This window comes from Mytilus galloprovincialis, chromosome 11 (genome assembly GCF_965363235.1).
Source record: "Mytilus galloprovincialis chromosome 11, xbMytGall1.hap1.1, whole genome shotgun sequence".
Lineage (NCBI taxonomy): Eukaryota > Metazoa > Mollusca > Bivalvia > Mytilida > Mytilidae > Mytilus > Mytilus galloprovincialis.
The window spans coordinates 48,419,995-48,440,297 of record NC_134848.1 but is presented as its reverse complement, the minus strand read 5'-3'; the positions used below and the strand labels follow the sequence as shown (position 1 = coordinate 48,440,297).

General features: G+C 32.6%; 1 protein-coding gene across 2 annotated transcripts; it reads right to left on the bottom strand.

Annotated features, from left to right (window-relative positions):
• Nucleotides 1-643: 643 nt before the first annotated feature.
• LOC143052301 (uncharacterized) lies at nt 644-19,271 on the bottom strand. 2 transcript variants are annotated; one of them, XM_076225316.1, is made up of 31 exons: nt 19,176-19,271; nt 17,576-17,605; nt 17,101-17,151; nt 16,165-16,206; nt 14,819-14,866; nt 14,068-14,124; nt 13,481-13,528; nt 12,597-12,803; nt 12,159-12,188; nt 11,542-11,592; nt 11,291-11,347; nt 10,891-10,926; nt 10,446-10,514; nt 9,892-9,954; nt 9,381-9,434; nt 7,911-8,018; nt 7,534-7,587; nt 7,182-7,235; nt 6,845-6,898; nt 6,411-6,437; nt 5,914-6,021; nt 5,548-5,628; nt 5,105-5,158; nt 4,789-4,815; nt 4,467-4,574; nt 4,070-4,150; nt 3,499-3,660; nt 2,945-3,034; nt 2,382-2,426; nt 1,650-1,709; nt 644-1,381 (listed from the first exon to the last, which is right to left on the bottom strand). In XM_076225316.1, exons 1-31 carry the CDS (start codon nt 19,246-19,248, stop codon nt 711-713), a joined length of 2,700 nt encoding a protein of 899 aa, XP_076081431.1. In that variant the 5' UTR covers nt 19,249-19,271; the 3' UTR covers nt 644-710. The 2 variants fall into 2 exon arrangements, with proteins under 2 accessions (XP_076081431.1, XP_076081432.1); XM_076225317.1 differs by lacking the exon at nt 16,165-16,206 and having other exon boundaries at nt 19,176-19,263.
• Between the last annotated feature and the right edge of the window lie 1,032 nt (nt 19,272-20,303).

The window sequence follows — 20,303 nt, the reverse complement described above, 5'->3', positions numbered from 1 at the left end:
TGGTAAATTATAATACATCTAGGGCCTGAATTGTTCATAAAATTAAGCGAACGTTACTGAAGGGATACTCAAACCCATAAGTCGAAAACAAAATGACAATGCCATCACATAAAACAACAAAGAAGACCAAAGGCTAAGCAACACCATCCACACCAAAACCGTTTGTGATTTCATTTGCTCCTGACATGTTAATTTATTATTGTAAACTATATACTAGTGTATGACCTCCAGATGGTCTTTAGTTAATTCTCTTGTTTGGTAGCATTTATTCACGTTTTCTACATGTGTTATGATTATTCGTTGTATAATCTAATGCATTATTGGTTATTGGATAAAAAGCGTGCACCAAAACGCTGTGAAAAGCCTACAACGTCTAAAATATTGAAATTCAACCAATGATATGACGTTGTTTTCATATTTTTTTTTGTCAGAAGTTATGCTAGCTATAATACCAAGTCAAGAATATGACACTTGCTTTCTATTAGTTTGATGTCTTCTCATGATTTTTCCATTAGTAACTCTCCGATTTATATTTACCATGGAGTTTGGTATTTCTTTTATTTTATTTGTTTAGATACGAGCATTGAGAGATTACCAATAGTCCTTTAGATTATGAAATGGCGAATTGAAAAAAGAACTATAATTACGAAGACTGCAGATTTTAATATTACAATAAACATTCATTTTACAACAAAGAAGTCAATTCAAAGTTAATATCCAGGTTTGTATGGACCTCCTCCATGACCTCCGTGACCTCCGCTTGAAGATGCATGGGCATGAGCAGATGCATGTGCTGAAGCATGTGATGGACCTCCATGATGGATCACACTGTGGAATACGTTGTGTCCGCCGAATGAGTGTGCGCTAGATGAGGAATGACTACCGGCTGAGGCACTTCCACCGCCGAGACCACCAAAAGCGTGTGCATGTGCTCTAGATGCTGCAGATGCTGATGCGCTTCCACCACCGATTCCACCTCCTGGTCCTACATTGAGTACCCCGAATGGTCCACCGCTAGATGCAGATGCTGATCCTGATGATGATGCTCCGGCGCTAGATCCTCCTCCAAATCCACCAAATCCTCCTAATCCTCCTGCTCCTCCTGGGCCACCTCCTACTCCACCTCCTACTCCTCCTGGGCCACCTCCTACTCCGCCTCCTACTCCGCCTGGTCCACCTCCTACTCCTCCGGGACCTCCTGCTCCTCCAGGACCACCTCCTACTCCTCCAAATGGTCCTCCGAATGGAAATCCACCTGCGTTTGCGTTAGCTCCTGATGATGAACCTGCTCCAGCGGATCCACCGGGTCCACCAGCATTTGCATTTGCTGAACTTCCTGCATTAGCTGATGCTCCTCCGAAACCACCAAATCCACCAAATCCTGTGCAATTGAAAATTGTAAAATCAAATCGTGTTGAACGGAAATAAAAGATATATTAATTTGATAGTCTATGTATTTGATGTATTTGATATCTAAATTTACATTTTATTTTAATATTTTGTATACTGTTCTTCTCCTTTATATTCTAGATAATAATACCTGTATATCGTTCTTTAGGAGATTGTCACATGCATTTGTTACAAATTTTGATCAATATGTTAAACTGGGAACCGTTTTTAGAAACTGTATTGTTTAAACATAATCTTACCTGGGAATTCTGCAACTTCTGGTCCTGTTCTCTGGTCATCGATAACAATACGAATAACACCTAGAAAATAAATAAGACATCAATGTTAGAAAACGATAATTTTGAAAACACAAGGGTTGTTGTTCTTTGTTCAACGAGTTGCTATTTCTGCTGTAAAGGGATGTAACTGTATCAAGCTTAAAGATACTGATTCAATACGTATTATAGTTCTTTTAATTGAAAACTGCTCAATGAAAGATAACTCCGTTAGTCTTGTGATCCTTCGTGCTATTTTTCGTTTTGTTTACCTCCCTTTGTATTAATTGCAGTGTCTGTACACAGCTTTCAATGTTGAAATATTACTAAAAAAATCAATCCTCGAGATCAATTAAAGAATTCGTGTTTGCTTGACCATAAAATGACAAATGTGCAGAATAATGAATACACATTTAGCGGCCAGCTGAAGACCGTCTCCAGATGCGGGATCTTCTCGCTGCGTTGAAGACTCATTGGTGATCTCGGGTTGTTTTGTTCTCTTAAATCTGGTTATTGTCTACTGTTGGGTTTTTATTTATTTTGGTAACTTTAACAACTTTATAAGAGTTATAAGACAACCGTATCTTTCCTTATAATTAGATTAAATACTTCAGATGTCTTTTTAATTATGACGTTTTCTGACAAACCGTCAGAATAATATCTGATGCATAATGATATTAATTTTCCTATCCTTTTCCCACCAAATATAATATTTACCTGGTGCTCCTTGGTCTCCACGTGGTCCTTTTTGTCCTGGTGATCCTGTAGAAATAATTAAACTTAAATTAGATAATTATCTCAATTAAATCAATAGGTAGAAATTCAGTTAGTACTTGGACTATTTCGTCCCTCTGCCTTTTTTGTACCAATCGAAAGGTTTTTCGATTTAATGACAATGTTTAATTCGTACAAAACCTAATTTATAAACCTGATATGAACCGTACTCATTTTATGGGAAATATTATTGTACATATTAGTATGGTTAAATAGTATGTTAGTTATTGGCATACAGTTTTTACAAATAGTCAAACTTCTTCACCAGTGCGTTTATTCAATATGAAAATCCATGTATTCAAATAGTTTTTGTTATCAAATAGTTATTACAGAACTAGTACATAATTTTGTTTAGGGGCCAGCTGGAGCACATCTGAGTCCCGAGTGCGGGATTTTCTCGCTGTGTTAAAGCCCCATTGGTGGCCTTTGGCTGTTTTGTGCTCTTAAGTCGGGTTTTTGACTCTTTGACACATTCCCCATTTCCATTCTCAATTTAATTTACATACCTCTTGCTCCTCTTGGTCCATGTGGTCCTTGTGGTCCTGGTTTTCCTCGGCTTCCTGGTGATCCTGATCTGCCGGGTGATCCGTTGCTTCCTGTGAAAAAAAACCATCGTTTAAATGTATTATTTATCAGAACAAATACATGGACAAAATGTTGATTTAAATTATGAGAAGGAGATTTCATTTTTTCCGTTCTAAATATATTTTTTTTTATTCATTACATGGAGTTAAAATACTGTTAATTGAAATTTCTTAGTGTAATGGCATTTTTAGAACTAGAAAACATATTATTTCCCTGTGAAAGTGTTTTCACATGTTAACAATCTGTCTATTTTACAATGTGACAAAAAATATCCATATTAGAAACAATTATGATTCGTCTGAACATTTCAGGTCAGATAGATATAAACCCGATGAACTATTAATCAATGTCAGATTTACTTGAAATGCTCTAGTTTCAGAGATATAACCAAAAACACTGCATTTTACCCCCTGTCTTCTATTTTTAGCCATGGCGCCCATATTGGTTGGCAACCGACACATAAACAAGCACTGACCTCTTGATCCTCTATCTCCTCGTGCTCCGTTTTTGCCTGGTGCTCCTGGTGATCCTTGGTTTCCTCGGTCTCCATTTGGTCCTTTTTTACCTGGTGATCCTGGTGCTCCGCGTTCACCACTTGGTCCTTGGAGTCCAGCTGGTCCTCTTGGTCCTGCTGGGCCTGTAAATCAAAGCAATATTTGTCATAATAAAGTTGAAAATAAATGAAATTAGAACTAGAAACAACACGATGATTGATGGAAATTTTTTTAGATATGTTTGGGTCTGTCCAAACTTAGGAAACTATAGCTTTCTTTAGTCAAGCATGTCTTCTTTTTTTTTGTTAATTTTATATATTTAAGAGTTTATTGTGGCTTTCATTTCGCTTAACCAGTATACATTAATGTGTAGGGGCCAGCTGAAGTAAAATCAAATATTAAAAGTGTGAACCAATAATTTTAAAATTGACATCAAACGAGTGAATAACTCACTGACCCCTACAAACGCTAATCGATCAATATATATTCTTTTGTAAAGAGATTATTTAATGTTTGTTAAGACAGATCGCCTGACTTGAATGGAATACCTACCACTTGGTCCTTCAGCTCCTTGTGGTCCTTGGGCTCCTCTTTCACCTCCTGGTCCTTGTTCTCCTGATGGTCCGGCTGGGCCTATATAAAGTAAACACCATGGTTAGACCATTGTAAGCAATGTGTTTTTTTAAACTAAATGGTAAATTTAAAAATTTACTATACTTAATAGATCTTAATGAGATTTTCTTTTGTGTGCATTTTTTGTGAATAATTTCGACATCACGAATTTCTAACAATATTTTTATGGAAACAAGTTAAAGAAGTGATAGAAACATTTTATACACTAAAACACTGTTCTATAATACACATGCATATGTGCAACATGTATGTTCTAAAATAATTAAACAGATTCCGTATTGAAGTTTATCGAACAATTGTATTTATATATTTTTACCGGCTGGTCCTTGTGCTCCTGTTGGTCCTTTTGGTCCTTGTTCTCCTTGTGGTCCACCTGGTCCGGCTTTTCCTTCTGGTCCCCTAGCTCCTTGGTCTCCAGCTGGTCCTAAAATTTTAAAAAAAACTTTGTAAAACACCTCAAATGTAATGTTCATCTAATGAAACTTGTAGGAACATATGAATTTATTCGCTTTAATTTGAATTTTGCTTATACTAAGATATATAAAAGAAACTAAATTATCTATTAACGATGACTGTACAAACGAACTACAATATGTATTTGGTACATAACTACTACAAATATAAATAAAATATATTACCTTTGACACCGTTCTTTCCTTGTGGGCCTGTAAATGAAAAAAAGTCAATATAACATACAGCCATACGAACCGTGAAACGGTGTTGTTTTTTTTTAATTGTATTGTTAAAGAAACTAAGGAACCAATGCATGACCATGGATGATTATATCTTCTATGTGCGCTTTTACATTTATTACGTATTCTTATATCATGTTTTTCCATGCGTTCCAATTTGCTATTAAACGTATTAATAGTTATTTAAAGATTTGGTGCATTAAAATGTACTTTTTGAAGCGTTTTATTTGTCTTTATATCAAATATTCAAGGGTATATGTACCTTGTGGTCCTGCGGGTCCAGATGGTCCTTGTGGTCCAACTTCTCCATTTGATCCTAAAGATAAAAAAAGGTACATTTTATACATTTACAATTAATTGTGCATTATATAATTATGTATCTTGGCACTGATTTAAATTTATGATTGAGACATAATATTAAAGCGAGTTTGACTTTGGTAGAAACGTAAAACTAAGTCAAGAAAAAAACTTAATAAGACCTTTATTTTTTTAAATTTCTACCTTTCAACCAAGAGGCGAGGAATAACAAAGGGATGTTTAAATTCATAAGTCAACAACAAAACTAACAACGCCGTGGTCATAAACGAAAAAGACAAACAATAGTAGACAAACACGTCTGAGAAAATCAAAGAATTTGCAGAACGACCCCGTCACATCCGGCGGAGTGATCTTAAGTGAAAATTTAAAGTTCCAGTGTTAACTTACCTTGTAGTCCTTTAGGTCCTGGTTTGCCTGGGATTCCTGGTAATCCTCTACCTCCTTGTGGTCCTTGGTCCCCTGGTCCTCCTGAAGACACATTTTGAATACACAGTCAGCATATAAATATCATATCATTTTACATGCTTTTTGGGGCTATGTTAGCAAATGAGGGAAGTTAAATTTCAAAAGTTTTAATAATTGCACAATTGGAAAAGTAAATCAATAATGCTATAACCTGTAATTATCTTGATAATAAGAGCTTTTTCTTATGCACTATTTATTTTACACAGAATTGTTTCAATATAAAAAATCAAGTTGAAAGGATGCAGTGACTATATATTAATGAATAGGTGTTTTAAATAATTGATATACCTGATGGTCCTGATGGTCCGATTGGTCCTCTTGGTCCAGTTCCTCCTGGTGTACCTGGTGCACCTTTGGCTCCTGGTCCGCCTGATGCTCCTGGTCCTCCGGCTGGTCCTTTAGGAATAAACCAAATAGATGTCAAGATGTATTGAAACTACATGTAAGAAAATTCCCCGTTTAAAAATCTAAAGGATTGTGGGTAATGTCATTGTTCGTAACTCAGAATGAAAATAACGTCCCTTCATTTATTGAATTCCGAATGCCCAGAAGGATGTAAGCCAATAAGCTTGTTAAAATTTACCCAGAATTCATTAGATTATTAAACTGAGAACTACAGAGATACATGTTACTTTTCCTTTTAAAATTGTGTTACTGTTTTATTGGTCGATTATTTTGATGTCTTTATTTTTATGATTCCGATTCTTCATCATTTATGTTAAGATTGTCAAAAAACATTTCGTTTTTCATGTTTACTCTCGGAGATAAAAAATGAAAAACATTACCTTGTGGTCCTTGTGGTCCTGTAGATCCTGCGAAAATAAATAAAATATATGTATGATACGTATGAAATATATGTATAAAACGTATACAATATATATATATAATACGTATGAAATATGTGTATAATACGTATACAATATATGTATAATACGTATGAAATATGTGTAATACGTATACTACTACGGATAAATGAAAACGAGATAGACATGTGATACGGGACACATCTCTTGAATTTGAGTAATCAATTTTGAGTAATCTATTTTCAAACATTATAGATCTAAGATACTAAAATTGTTTTATTAAAAAATAACGTGAATGCTTTAATAAAATTATATTGAAACTTAATCTGCATATGATTCTATAACAAAATCGTACACGAAAAATTATTTATTGCTACTAACCAAGGTTCAAACCCTTGATTGGTAATAAAACATACCTGGGCCTCCTGGAGCACCTGGATTTCCTGGCTCTCCTGGATTTCCTTTTGGTCCTGTTAACAAATAAATGAAGATTTTGTTATCGGCATTAAACTTCTAAATGGGTTACAGTGACATATCCAATTTAAATAAAATTATGTGTTCCGTAAATGGAGTTTCTTGATCAGAAGAATCAAATATTAATGATATGTAAAATAATATTCATTTAATCCTTTTCAATTTACCAATCACAAATGATATTGCATAATGCGAACGATTCTGTTTTTGGAGGTTTTGATTGGTCCAAAATTCATTAACAAGGACGGACTTAATAATGGAGTATTATGTCTTTCTCACCAATTAATCCGATGATTCCAGCTGGTCCTCTTGGTCCTCGTCCTCCGGTGGTGCCTAAAAATACAGTTGATGGCATTTAATAGACTGTTAATGAATAAACCAGTGAAATTAGTCATAGAATGTTTTTTCTTATTATTTTTTTTCAAGTTTCTAGATTGTTTTTCATGTATTTGTATTTTAAGTCTGGTACTCCTCGGCTTTGAAGTATTAATTTACCAGGAATTTCTAGTTGACTTTGTTTTGAGGTGTATTGTACACTTATAAAGTAAGATCAAATTAAACAATTATGTTCCTGATTGTCCTGGTATTCATTGGTATCTACGTAACACTTATGGGTATACAATTATTTTACCTGGAATTCCTGGTTGTCCTGGTGTTCCTGGGGTTCCTGGTGAACCTCGTGATCCTATCAATACAACACAAAACATTTGTTTAAGCTAATTTGATAATTTCTGTGTCTAGATTATGATTATCACAAACTTTATTAAAGGAATGAATCTAGGGCCATAAAAACTGTCCCAAAAATGTGTAATGAATTTAAATACATGACAAAAAAATCTGATTTAAATTATGTTGAGAAAATACAAATTTGACAGTTCATGCAATTTCCCATGGCAACAATTACAAACTGTTTATAATCAATTATTTAGGTTTTTTCTCCAATATCTTAAGTTCAGAATTTAATTGTAGTTATGAAGATGATTTTCAGTCTAGACATAATATACTGACCTGCTGTTCCTGGGTGACCTGGTGTTCCTGGTTTACCGGGGTTTCCTGGATTTCCGTTTCGTCCTGGTTGTCCTCCTGCTCCTGGGTGACCTGGTTGTCCTGGACCGCCTGTTATAGAAAACAACAGAGAATCAAATCTTTACCATCCAATCAATCTATCTAAGTTTATTTTGGCCAACATATATTGTGCATGTAATTCAGGATTCATTCCCAGTCCGTATTGGAAATATGGGCCCTATATTCACATTTGATGTATGTAATACAGCATTCAGAACAAATCTGTATTGATGATTTGATGTATGTAATACAGCATTCAGAACAAGTCTGTATTGATAATTTGATGTATGTAATACAGCATTCAGAACAGGTCTGTATTGATAATTTGATGTATGTAATACAGCATTCAGAACAAGTCTGTATTGATAATTTGATGTATGTAATACAGCATTCAGAACAAGTCTGTATTGATAATTTGATGTATGTAATACAGCATTCAGAACAAGTCTGTATTGATAATTTGATGTATGTAATACAGCATTCAGAACAAGTCTGTATTGATAATTTGATGTATGTAATACAGCATTCAGAACAAGTCTGTATTGATAATTTGATGTATGTAATACAGCATTCAGAACAAGTCTGTATTGATAATTTGATGTATGTAATACAGCATTCAGAACAAGTCTGTATTGATAATTTGATGTATGTAATACAGCATTCAGAACAAGTCTGTATTGATAATTTGATGTATGTAATACAGCATTCAGAACAAGTCTGTATTGATAATTTGATGTATGTAATACAGCATTCAGAACAAGTCTGTATTGATAATTTGATGTATGTAATACAGCAATTAGAAAAAGTCTGTATTGATAATTTGATGTATGTAAGTCTGTATTGATAAAGTTGGATTATTCGATAACAGTGTTATGAACTGGCTGTTTCTGTATTGATACTGGTACAGATTATCGGTCAGCTGTATTATTTGCAAATTTCATATAAAAATAAAATATTTACCATCCAAACAATCTATATAAGTTTTATCATATTAGTATGTTTATCTATGATAGTTTAAGTTGATCGTTTGATGAAAAGCCAGCAAACGTATTTTTGTTCTATCATGATTATAAACAAATGTCGGGTTGTTTTTATTTGTGATTTCTCTAATTTTTTGGGGGAAGGGGCTCAAAGCGTTTTTTTTTTTTTTTTTGTATAGTTGCCAGTGCGGTACTTATATTTCGTCAAATTAGCATTATTCAGTTTACTTTTAAAAATCGCGACGTGGATTGAGAGTTGTCTCATTGGCACTCATACCACATCTTCTTATATCTATATCTTATCAAATTTTAAAAATTAATAAAAGTAGATATTATGTTAAAACTAATAAGACAGCAATCCATCAACAGCATCGTTAAACAAACAATGGCATGTAAAGATCTACTTATGTCTCCAATATAGGGATAACATTACCTGGCTGTCCTGGTTGTCCTCGGTTTCCTGGTTTGCCGGGGATTCCTGGACGTCCTGTTAAATGAAATATACATGTATGTTTTCATATATATCGTAATATGACTTGTTTCGTATATTCATAGCATACAAGTGGTACTTGACCTTTGTCTCGCGAATATTATTCACGTATATATCAAAAACGCAAGACTTGAAAATCGTTTTTCTTTTTCTTGCTTATTTTTTACATGACAGTCATGAAATTTCTTTCTTTCCCGGAGCACCTGAGCTCATTTCAATTCTTCATGGCGTTCGTTGTACTCTATTCATTTGTCTGTGCCGTTTAAAATACTCTTCCATAAAATTTTGACATTAAATTAGGAAAAGAAGACAAAATTAATACCCATTATAGTTATCACATTTACAATCGACCCGAGATTTTCGTCTTTTTAGCATTTCACTAAAAGGTGAATCCAGAGAAGCGCATGCTCAGGCGCATGACATTTAAAGTTGTTATTTTTATTTTTTTACATACCTGGGCCTCCTGGTTGGCCGGATCCACCTGGTCTTCCTGCAGAGCCTGGGCGTCCTGGGTTACCTACAAACAATATATAGTATATAAGTATCTAATATATCTACATATAATACATGTTTACAAATTTACGTTTGAACTGTTTTACATTTGTTTTCAGGGATTTTTGTAACATACTATTTGTTATGGGTTTTACTCATTGTTAAAAGGCAAATGGTGACCTAGAGTTGTTTGCTTCTATATCTGGCAAAGAGTTGTCTCGTTGACACTCCTACCATACCTCCCTACATTTATGGATAGTATTTGACCTGGTCTAATTCTTAAAAGCTCATGTTACCATAGCATGTAAACATTTAAATGTTCTTTATAATTTGAAATATGACAGTTTTTAAAAAATGCATAATTAGTATGTTTTGTGAAAATAAAAGCACCATGTGTACTGCAAGACCTGACAACTTTAATATTGTTGTCATCTTGAAACATTTAAGTTGTCCTAATTTTACTATAATTGGAGCTTATGATTCAGCTTTGCAATTACATATTTAATGTATTTTTACCTGGTTGACCTGGTGGTCCGGGGTTTCCTGGTCGACCTGGTGGGGTATTTCCGGGACGTCCTGGTGCTCCTTTATAAAAAAAGCTTAATTTTTAATATTTATTTGTAAAACGAAATAAATACCTTGGTCTTTTTTAATACATGTATATCGTTATTCATTCGTTACAGAAAAAGCAACTTTGAAAAAATGATAGACAGATATCCAATTAACATAATTTGATATAAGAATAAAAGGTTGTGATATGATACGTACATTGTCAAAATGTATAGAATATAAAAGTATTGATCCCGTTAGCATGATATCGGAGTATTATAAATAGGTCGAGTATGTTTGCACACAGTTGCCTTTAAAATGACAGACAAAAACATTAGCTAATCATAAAACATGTTATATCCAAAATCAAATTAAAATGACATGGAACTGGACATTGGAAAAATATGTGTACCTGGTGCTCCTGGTAGTCCAGGTTGGCCTGGTGGTCCTACAATATATGAATGTAAAGTGTATTACATAATGCTATAGCATATACAAAAAATTGTTAAAAAAGTTCGAATGAAAAGAATATCATCGTCATTTTAACGTCACTATAAATACATTTTAAAACGAGTTAAAAAAAAAACGGATAAATTTTAAGCCATACAAAGTCGGAAATATTTGTGAAGTGACTTTAAAATGTTGTGTTAAATACTTCTTAAGTTTGTCTTTGAAACAATATTATTTCATCATAACACACCATTTGTTGAGAAAATATTCAAATTCGGAGACCGTTATCGATCTGTGTCTTATACGCCTTCGCGCATGCTTAATCGACGAACTTCCCACGAAATGTTAAAACAATATGTTACCTGCGTTTCCTGGGGTACCTGGTCCACCGAATCCTCCACCACCATTTGCATTTGCACCTGTCAACACAAAAAAACATATTGCTTAAAATAAATAGAAAGCCTTAACTGTGATAGGTTTCGCGCAATTTTTCGTGAATGTTTTGGCCGATTTTTCCCTAATATTTATTGATAAATCATAGAAATTAACAATAAGATAAGAAGTTGGCATATTGTAACTTTGTCTATTTTGAATGTTTTCATAAAATACTTACGTGCAGCTGCGTTTGCGCTTGCGCTTGAACCTCCTGGACCACCGAATGCGCCTAAAACGAAAAAACAAAAGTCACAAAAGTTTAAAATGGGAAAATATGTTCAACTTCAAAAGACACCTTGCCGAATTAAAAATTAAAAAATTGGGAAAATGTGTTGTTGTTTTTCATTGCCACTTGCCATCTCAAGTTGAAAATGTGTTCATTGCTAACGTCTACAGTTAATATGAGTCTATATATCTATTTGTATTTGTACTGAAAATTTGCATAAGCAGTCAAATTAATTCAAACACACCGAATTGACTCCTTCAATCAAATTATCAATTTAATAATCATATGTAATTCATGGAACAACCATTTAATTCAATGGGGATGATGACTTTAAAAATATTATTCTGATTCCCACATTGATGAAAGCAATATTTTGTTCAATTAGATGAAACAAAATAATATTCTGAATCAAGATTTCCCTATACGTTATAGTGTTAAATTTTGAAAAAAAGAATTTGATTCAGAGCGTTGAATTTTTTTTGTTTAAATCTGACTAAAACAAAAAAATAATAACCTCCTTGAAGTTAAATGGTTACTCCCCAATATTAACATTGAAATGAATAACTTACTGCCACTTCCGGATCCACTAGCAGATGCACCTACAACAAATAAACAATATATATTGAAATAATATTGAATATAAAACAGATTTACGATCCATTTTCTGTATAATCGAAGGAGACCAAAAATCCTATTTATAAATGCAATATATTGACAGAGTTTGTATTAAATGTCATACATATTAAGTTACTTTTCGGTCTTTAAATAGAGGGTAAAGTTTTCAAAATAAAAATGTTTGCTAATTATATCTGTATCATATTTTTACTTTAGTAAATTGAATTAACTCAGTCTCCTTAAACAAACTTAAAGTTAAATACAGTACCGAATATAAAAAAAGGCTATCTTTTTATAGATAGCTATAGCAAGATTGAAAAAAAACATAAAAAAACGCTGAAGATGGTTTTTAAATATAATTTAGCATATTCAAATTAAATGTGTTAGCTTACCTGGTCCGAATCCTCCTCCGAATCCTGGTCCGATTCCGATACCGCCATTACCGCCTGGTCCACCAACGCCGCCAATACCGCCAACACCGCCAACGCCGCCTCCGATTCCACCAATACCTCCTCCAACACTTCCTCCTGGGCCAATACCGCCAATACCGCCGAATCCACCGGAATGAGCGTGGGCGCTGGAACTGCTATGTGCATGAGCTGAAATATAATAAGTTTCGTAAAAAGAGTCGCTTTTTTAGACGAAATTATAATTTATGCACGCAAATGTTTAAAAGATGAATTTGAAGCAAAATACAAAAAAAAAGTAAAATCACAAAAATACTGAACTTAGAGGAAGATCAATTGGGAAAGTCCATAATCACATGGCAAAATCAAATAACAAAACGCATCAAAAACGAATGGACAAGAACTGTCATATTCCTGACTTGGTACAGGCATTTTCAAATGTAGAAAATGGTGGATTAAACCTGGTTCTATAGCGCTAACCCTCTCACTTTTGTAATGACAGTCTCATCAATTTCCGATATTTTTACATTGATGCGTTAAATAAACAGACACAATAAATATAATAGTCAAAATATGGGTACATCAGTCATCATCGTTTAACAATTTTAAAAGGAACAATTTAACAGAACACAAAAACATCTACTATTACGAACACATTTATTGAGTGTCTGACGTCAGAAAATAGTGGGATCTTGACAAGATTTTAAATTTCAAAAATTCAAACAAGATACCAAACATTTATCTGCTGTTAAACAGAAAAATACGTGTGTATTTTTCGGAATATCAATTTTGCGCTAGATGTTAAGCAGCCATTCATCATCATCAATTCGGAACTTAATAATACGTGGTCAAAATGCTAAGACACTTACCACTACCACCTCCTAAACCATTATGGGATGCTGATGCATGGGATGATGCTGTAAAAAACATAATCGTTTAAATTTGTTTACATATTCCATTGCTTTTTTAAAAAGCGTGCAATGCGGTATGCGGTTTTGCTCATTGTTGAGGGACATTTAATTACCTGTTTCTGTTAGCGTTTATATCTCATTTGGTCTCTGATTGAGAATTGTATCATTTATAAGCATACTAATTACATCTTTATATGTGTACATTTTAGTAAACCATTTTCGACCAGTACACAACAATGCTCTGGTTGTATTTTTGCATCATTTTATTTCGTCTAGAGACAAACTATGTGTGATTTCTGTTTCATTTATTTTCAATGCATTCGATTTTTTCTTTTTTGACTTCGTTCCTTAGTTTTGACAGGTCCATTCTCATGATTTCGATTTTGAACGTGATGTTTATACTTTCAGTTATTACCCTTTTAACTAACTTTTACACCGGAACAATTAAAAACTTTTCGAGACATTTGCATTGTTCTATATTCACAGTCAAGTACATCTGCTTTTTTGATAATTCGATAAACATTCGGAAGGTTACTTTTACTTACAGCCAGCTGATGCATGTGAAGATCCACCTGGTCCAAAATGGTGCGCATGGGCAGATGCTAAAAAAAATAACTCGTATTTGAGGCCAGTATCTTTATCATATATCAGTAAATTTTATTTTTCTAATTTTATAGTTTCTTTTTGTAGGCGCGTTGGTTTAATTGTAGTTGATTTCATAATCATAAACATTTTATAACTTTATTTAAAATCCTGGTTTAATGTTTCTGTTGAGAAGCTTCGTTGTTTTACTTGCAATAACAGGGGCGGATCAAACCCACCGGACCACCCCCCTTGGATCCGCCAATGAATGAGTAATGAGAACTTTAGAACACATTCAGATTTTATTCTTAAGAATAAGTAATCATGAAACAAACGAAAATAAAATTTCAAAGTAATTATAGGTATAATTATTAATTGATTTATTTTGTCCAGATATAAATATATTTTCTTCGAATGTACATGAAACAAATTGATGAATTGAAATAATACTGCATTGCAATATATGTGCATTGCAATAAAACTTTTAAAACAAATGTGCATTGCAATAAAACTTTTAAAACATATGTGCATTGCAATAAAACTTTTAAAACAAATGTGTACTGCAATAAAACTTTTAAAACATATGTGCATTGCAATAAATCTTTTAAAACAAATGTGTACTGCAACAAAACTTTTAAAATAAATGTGCATTGCAATAAACTTTTAAAACATATGTGCATTGCAATAAAAAATATAAATCATATGTGCATGTACCTGAAGAGTGGGCATGTGCTGATCCTCCTCCGATACCGCCAATACCGCCTGTATAAAAGGTATGAACAAATATTACAGATATATTCTGTCTCTGTTTGGTCTAAACGGGTATGAACTTAATAGTGCTCTTTTAGCAAATATGAAAAGTATGAACAACAATTATAGATATATTCTGTCTCAAAAGGTTTAGTCTAAACATGTATGCACCTAAGGGTGCTCTTTTAGCAAAAGGTTTACACCAATTTACTATTAACAAATGTTCATTTAAGGAGGTAGGTCCAGAAAGTATCTGTTTTATCCAAGCCCCTCTTCCTCAGATTGTAAACTTTAAAGTAAAAATATCAACCAATTGAATACCCAATGGAAGAAATGTTTATTAGGTGAAAACGTGTTATGGACAATTTACGAAATGCACCAAATTAAATGGAAAGGACTCGTTTTATTGGATTAAAATTCAGCATGTACAAATGTTCTACGCTCATATGAATTGCATTATCAATTACTCCGATATTATAAAAAAGAATAGACAACTTTCGAGTTCGCTGCATTTCCGTCAAAAACTCTGGTTTTAGTGAACGTCATTTGTGCGTTTAGGGGCGTCGTCACTTCCGGTTCAATGTTGAGCGAGTGGTTGGAAAACTATAATTCTATATTGTACGAATATTCAGCAAATTAAATTCTCAAAATTGACAATCAGCACTGCTGTCATTAGGGAATTGTCATTAAGTACCTACAGAACAACCATTATTTCTAGTTTATCCTGCACAACGACGATCACTAAGACGCTTGATGAACGTAAATAGTGCAGGGATACAGGCGATCCCCTCTATCTGGTAAATGACGTCATAAAGGCGCGCATAATTGCCGAGTTTTTGCCGGTGACGGATGAACTCGAAAGTGGTCTATTGCATCCAGCAAGAACATAGGCATATAAAAATTGGTGCGATCTTTTTCTCATTGCGTTAACTTAACAGCAAGATTTACTTTTCTTGTTTCCCATTCTTTGAAACAGACAGCATACTTGAGAAATCAAGCGACAGATGTAAAGCAGTTTAAACAAAAATCAGCTAAATAATCAGTTCCAATATATGCTATAGAGTTTCTTTTCAAAATGAATAAAGTTTTTGTAATACACAATTGATCTTTGAATGTTTGTATGCAGACAGCATACTTGATAAATAAAGCGTTAATGCAGTTAAACAAAAAATCAGCTAATTCATCAGTTACATATATTAGTATCCTATAAAATTGCTTTTAAAAATGCATGATCTTTTTGTATTACACAATTGATCTTTGAATGCTTGCATGCAAATGCAGAAATTATAAGTGCAGCTGAAAGCGCTTACCATGTCCATGTCCATGGTATGGACCACCTCCATGGTGCCAGCCTGCAAATGAAACAATTGCGTCTTCTTTAAATTTGCTAGTCATTATAATACGATACTGTATATTTGCGGAAGCTTTTCCAATTTTTTTTTTTTTTTCTTGCTTTAAACTTGTATTCATATTTATTAAAATCGTTAGCATTGATGCTTGAGCTGAACCAATGTGTTTTTTTTTTTTTTTTTTCATTAAAACATTTTAAAAAGTGCTGAAAACTCAAAAGTAAAAGGGTATGGAGAGAGTAATCTTGAATTTTTGAATTTTTGAATTTTTGAAGATATAAGCGCGCAGAGTTGCTATAAATACTTGTGTCTTGAGTTTTTTACATATTTATACTAACAAAAACCAAGTCAGCATATTTAAATAGTACAACATATTGCAATGATGCACATGCGGCAACATTATTTCGAAAAGTTATTTGAAAGATATGATTAACCCTTTGATTGCTTTTTCTCTATGATATCAAAGATGCTTGATTTTTGTTGCAGACGCATGTTTTTACACTCTAGTATTAATAAGTCGATAAACAAGTGAGAGCTCATGATGGAATAGTGCGTTTTCCCCATTTATGCGCTAGATTTGATTTGCAGAACTAAAACTTAACGATATTCCACGACAATGAGGCTAAGATATTAAAGACTGCATTTAAACTGATTTTTATCAATTTCAATTGTATTGATTATCTATGTTAGTAAAATGCTTTAGTTAAAAACAAGGACTCTGGGGATATATCCAACCTACCAACCCTATCCGTAGTTGATGTTTGTTCCCGAAAAGAATACGTTTTATGGATTCTAGATATCTCATTCTCGGATAATATAAATTAATGAATGAACATGGAAACAATGAAACAACAAATTAAAGATTGGTGCATGTTTAAATTTAAAAACAATACATACTTCCGCCATGGCCTCCACCGCCGCCACCTCCACCGCCGCCTCCGTGGTAGGCTGAAAATTGAAATAAGACAATATACAAATATTCTCAAATTCTAAATGTTGTACATTAAAAAAAAAGCAAATTAGAGGCTGACTGTAAACTGTATACATTTCTTCTCTTAACAATATTTCCAAATTAAAACGGAAAATGTAGTGTACTGAAAGCTAGTATGAAGTAACATGATACTTTAAATATTTTATAAGAATTACTTTTATATAAAGCATCATAAAATGTAACAATCTGTTATTTTTATTAAATTGATGACACGTTGAAACATTGGTACACTTTCAATAACTGTATTGGTCAACCCCAATTTTGCTTCAACAAGTTATTTCTATATCCGGAAACTGTAACTTTTTGGTGTTTTTCTCATATTAACTGGTAATCCTCAATGGCCGATTGGAGTTCCGCATACAAATAATAATAGGTACTTACGTACTACTTTGATTCCACCACCACCATAATCTGTAAAGAGAAAATATTTACGGATGAATATCCGGGACAGATTTCATAGTCGTTTCCTATATGCTTCAACGTACTATTCTGAGGGTTTCCTAATATGGACGTATCTGATCTCTGCGAAGGGGATTGTTTAAGTGTATCATTATTGAATCGATAGTAAACAAAGGAAAACTATATAATGTACGGTTTTTTTTTGTGTGAATATCAAGTATTAATTAAAACGATATAGTTTAGTACCGACTGTCAGATTGCTATGATTCGATCAATCATGATCGTATGTGATCATATTATCACAGATCATCACATAGGATCACATAATGTTGATTGATTAAATAAAGAAAAAGAGCTTTCTTGTTAATGGTTGAGCTTTTTAATAAACTCTGAGCTTTCAAATATACTAGAACACACCCGTATATCGCGATTCCTCACATTGTATTATTAAACCAAAGAATGGAGAGAAATCATTTGCAATTACCTCGAATTTTATTAATAAATCATATTCAACAATGCTTAGTTTCGAATTTAGATTGTTCCTCTATGTTATTAATCAACAAAAAGTTTGTTTATGATTAAAGTTGAAAAATATTATAAGTGCTGAGGAAAACTTATTGCCTACATCAAATATAAATGCTGATGCATAACTTTCAAGTATGAAAACGAAGTCGAATATTTTAAGTATATCCTAGTATTATTATAATTTTCAATATGGTGTACAAGTATATTAATATGTTGTTATTATTCATCTGATTAAATATCTGATTAAGTGTAAGTTATTCCAATATGTAAACATAATGTAAAAATAATGGAAATCTAAAGAAGCTGTGAAAAGACAACATTCGATTTTCTGTCAGTCATGAACAAACACCCATAATTCCTTTCGGTTCATTAACTTCCGTTTGTTAAGCCTTTCTACGTGACAACTGTTGCGTTTATGGGTCGACTTATGCCTAATGTAACAGAAAGGTAAGGTTAATTCTACATATGAAAATACTTAAGTAAAAGCTTTAACATCAAAACTAAAAAATAACAAAAATAAATAAATTTTCAAAATCATTGGAAAATTTAGTCAACTAGTAGAACAGTAGACACATGTACAACAGTAATTGCATATAAAATGATAAATGTTTAGTCTTGCATAAGTGGTGGTTGCTTTGTCATATTTGAATACATCAAATCATTTAGCTATATAAAGATGCAAGTTACAAGTATAACGATATACTTATTTTGCATCTTGTTGCTTTATTTCTTAGAGAAATACCAAGACATCAATATACAAAACATCAAACTTATGTATTAAAAAAAATTATTATGAAAACTAAAAACATATTCAAAAGAAGAGTAACGAAATAGTTTTTTAAAATGTAAAGTAGGATGATTCATCTCATTTGAATACACCAAATTATTTAAATATGTATAAATTCAAGTAAATTATTATCTTTGAATTTTTTTTAAAGAAATACTCAAAGACCAATTTCATAAAAGTAAAAAGTTCAAGTTTTTGAAAAAAATTTCCATGAAATTGGACAACTAATTTAAGTTTAATTAAATGAATTGCCAATTAAGTTCATCTTACCACTTATTGTTCCAGCGAATGCTGTGCTGGTGACAGCCAGTAAAAGTACCGATGCTAGGGAAAACCGAACCATGTTTAAAACCCTGACAAGTGTTGTCCTCGTAAAGTTTGGCTGGGACTCATTCTTTTATACTACAGTCCAACTCATTACCATACCGACCGGTAAGTACTGCGTCATGGCACATAATATCCAATAAGGCCCTAATTGGGAGATATATTTGAACATTTGAGGAAAATAGGATCTTTAAATATTCCACTTTGACATTTTATTGAATATATCATAATAAATTAGAAAAAAACATAGTTCGAAAAAAATAATAAATTTATATTAATTTTTCAGAAGTTTACAAATATTGCCCCAATGTTACCTTTTTCTTCAGATACCTTTTCATACAGCAACAGTTGGAGACAAAGGGTAAATACTATTTATGCATATTTAGAAGTTAAGCTGATATGGAGAGGGGGTCTTGACCCCACTTATTAATGTGCATATGAGTGATTAGAATGATTTAAATGTTCATAATAGTACCAAAAAATCTTAATGTTTTAAACTAGACTTCTCAACTTGTCTGCTTAAGGAATATTAGTAATTTATCTTATACCACTACAAATACCAATATTTCAAATTAAACCTTTCTTATATTACTTAACTGAAGAATATGTACAATAATGTTACATGGCAGTTTGGTGTGTTGTGGTGATAATGTATGTGGCTTTAAGATTCACTCTTAGACTATCTATTTTAGTTATTCCTCGCATACAAATATGTATTTTGGTCGGTACATTTTTAAAATTGCTTACTGGGACATTTTTCATGGACCGTTTTAGAGGGAAACACCTGTTGTTCGGTTTTAATTGAATATTTGAACATTTATAAATCTTCATTAATCTGAGGCAGTTGTGGCCATAGAAGTTATCTTTTGTACGTTATAAATCGTTTCATTATTAAATGATCAAATTGTAGCAACTAGATGAATTTATCAATATCAGAGTATTATAAATTAATCATATATGATATACGTTGAATATCATTTAATCAAAATATTAACTGAATACTACATGTCTGTGAAAATTTATAGATGTTTTCATCATATTACACTAATGCAATATTTGTAAATTGTTTTCTGG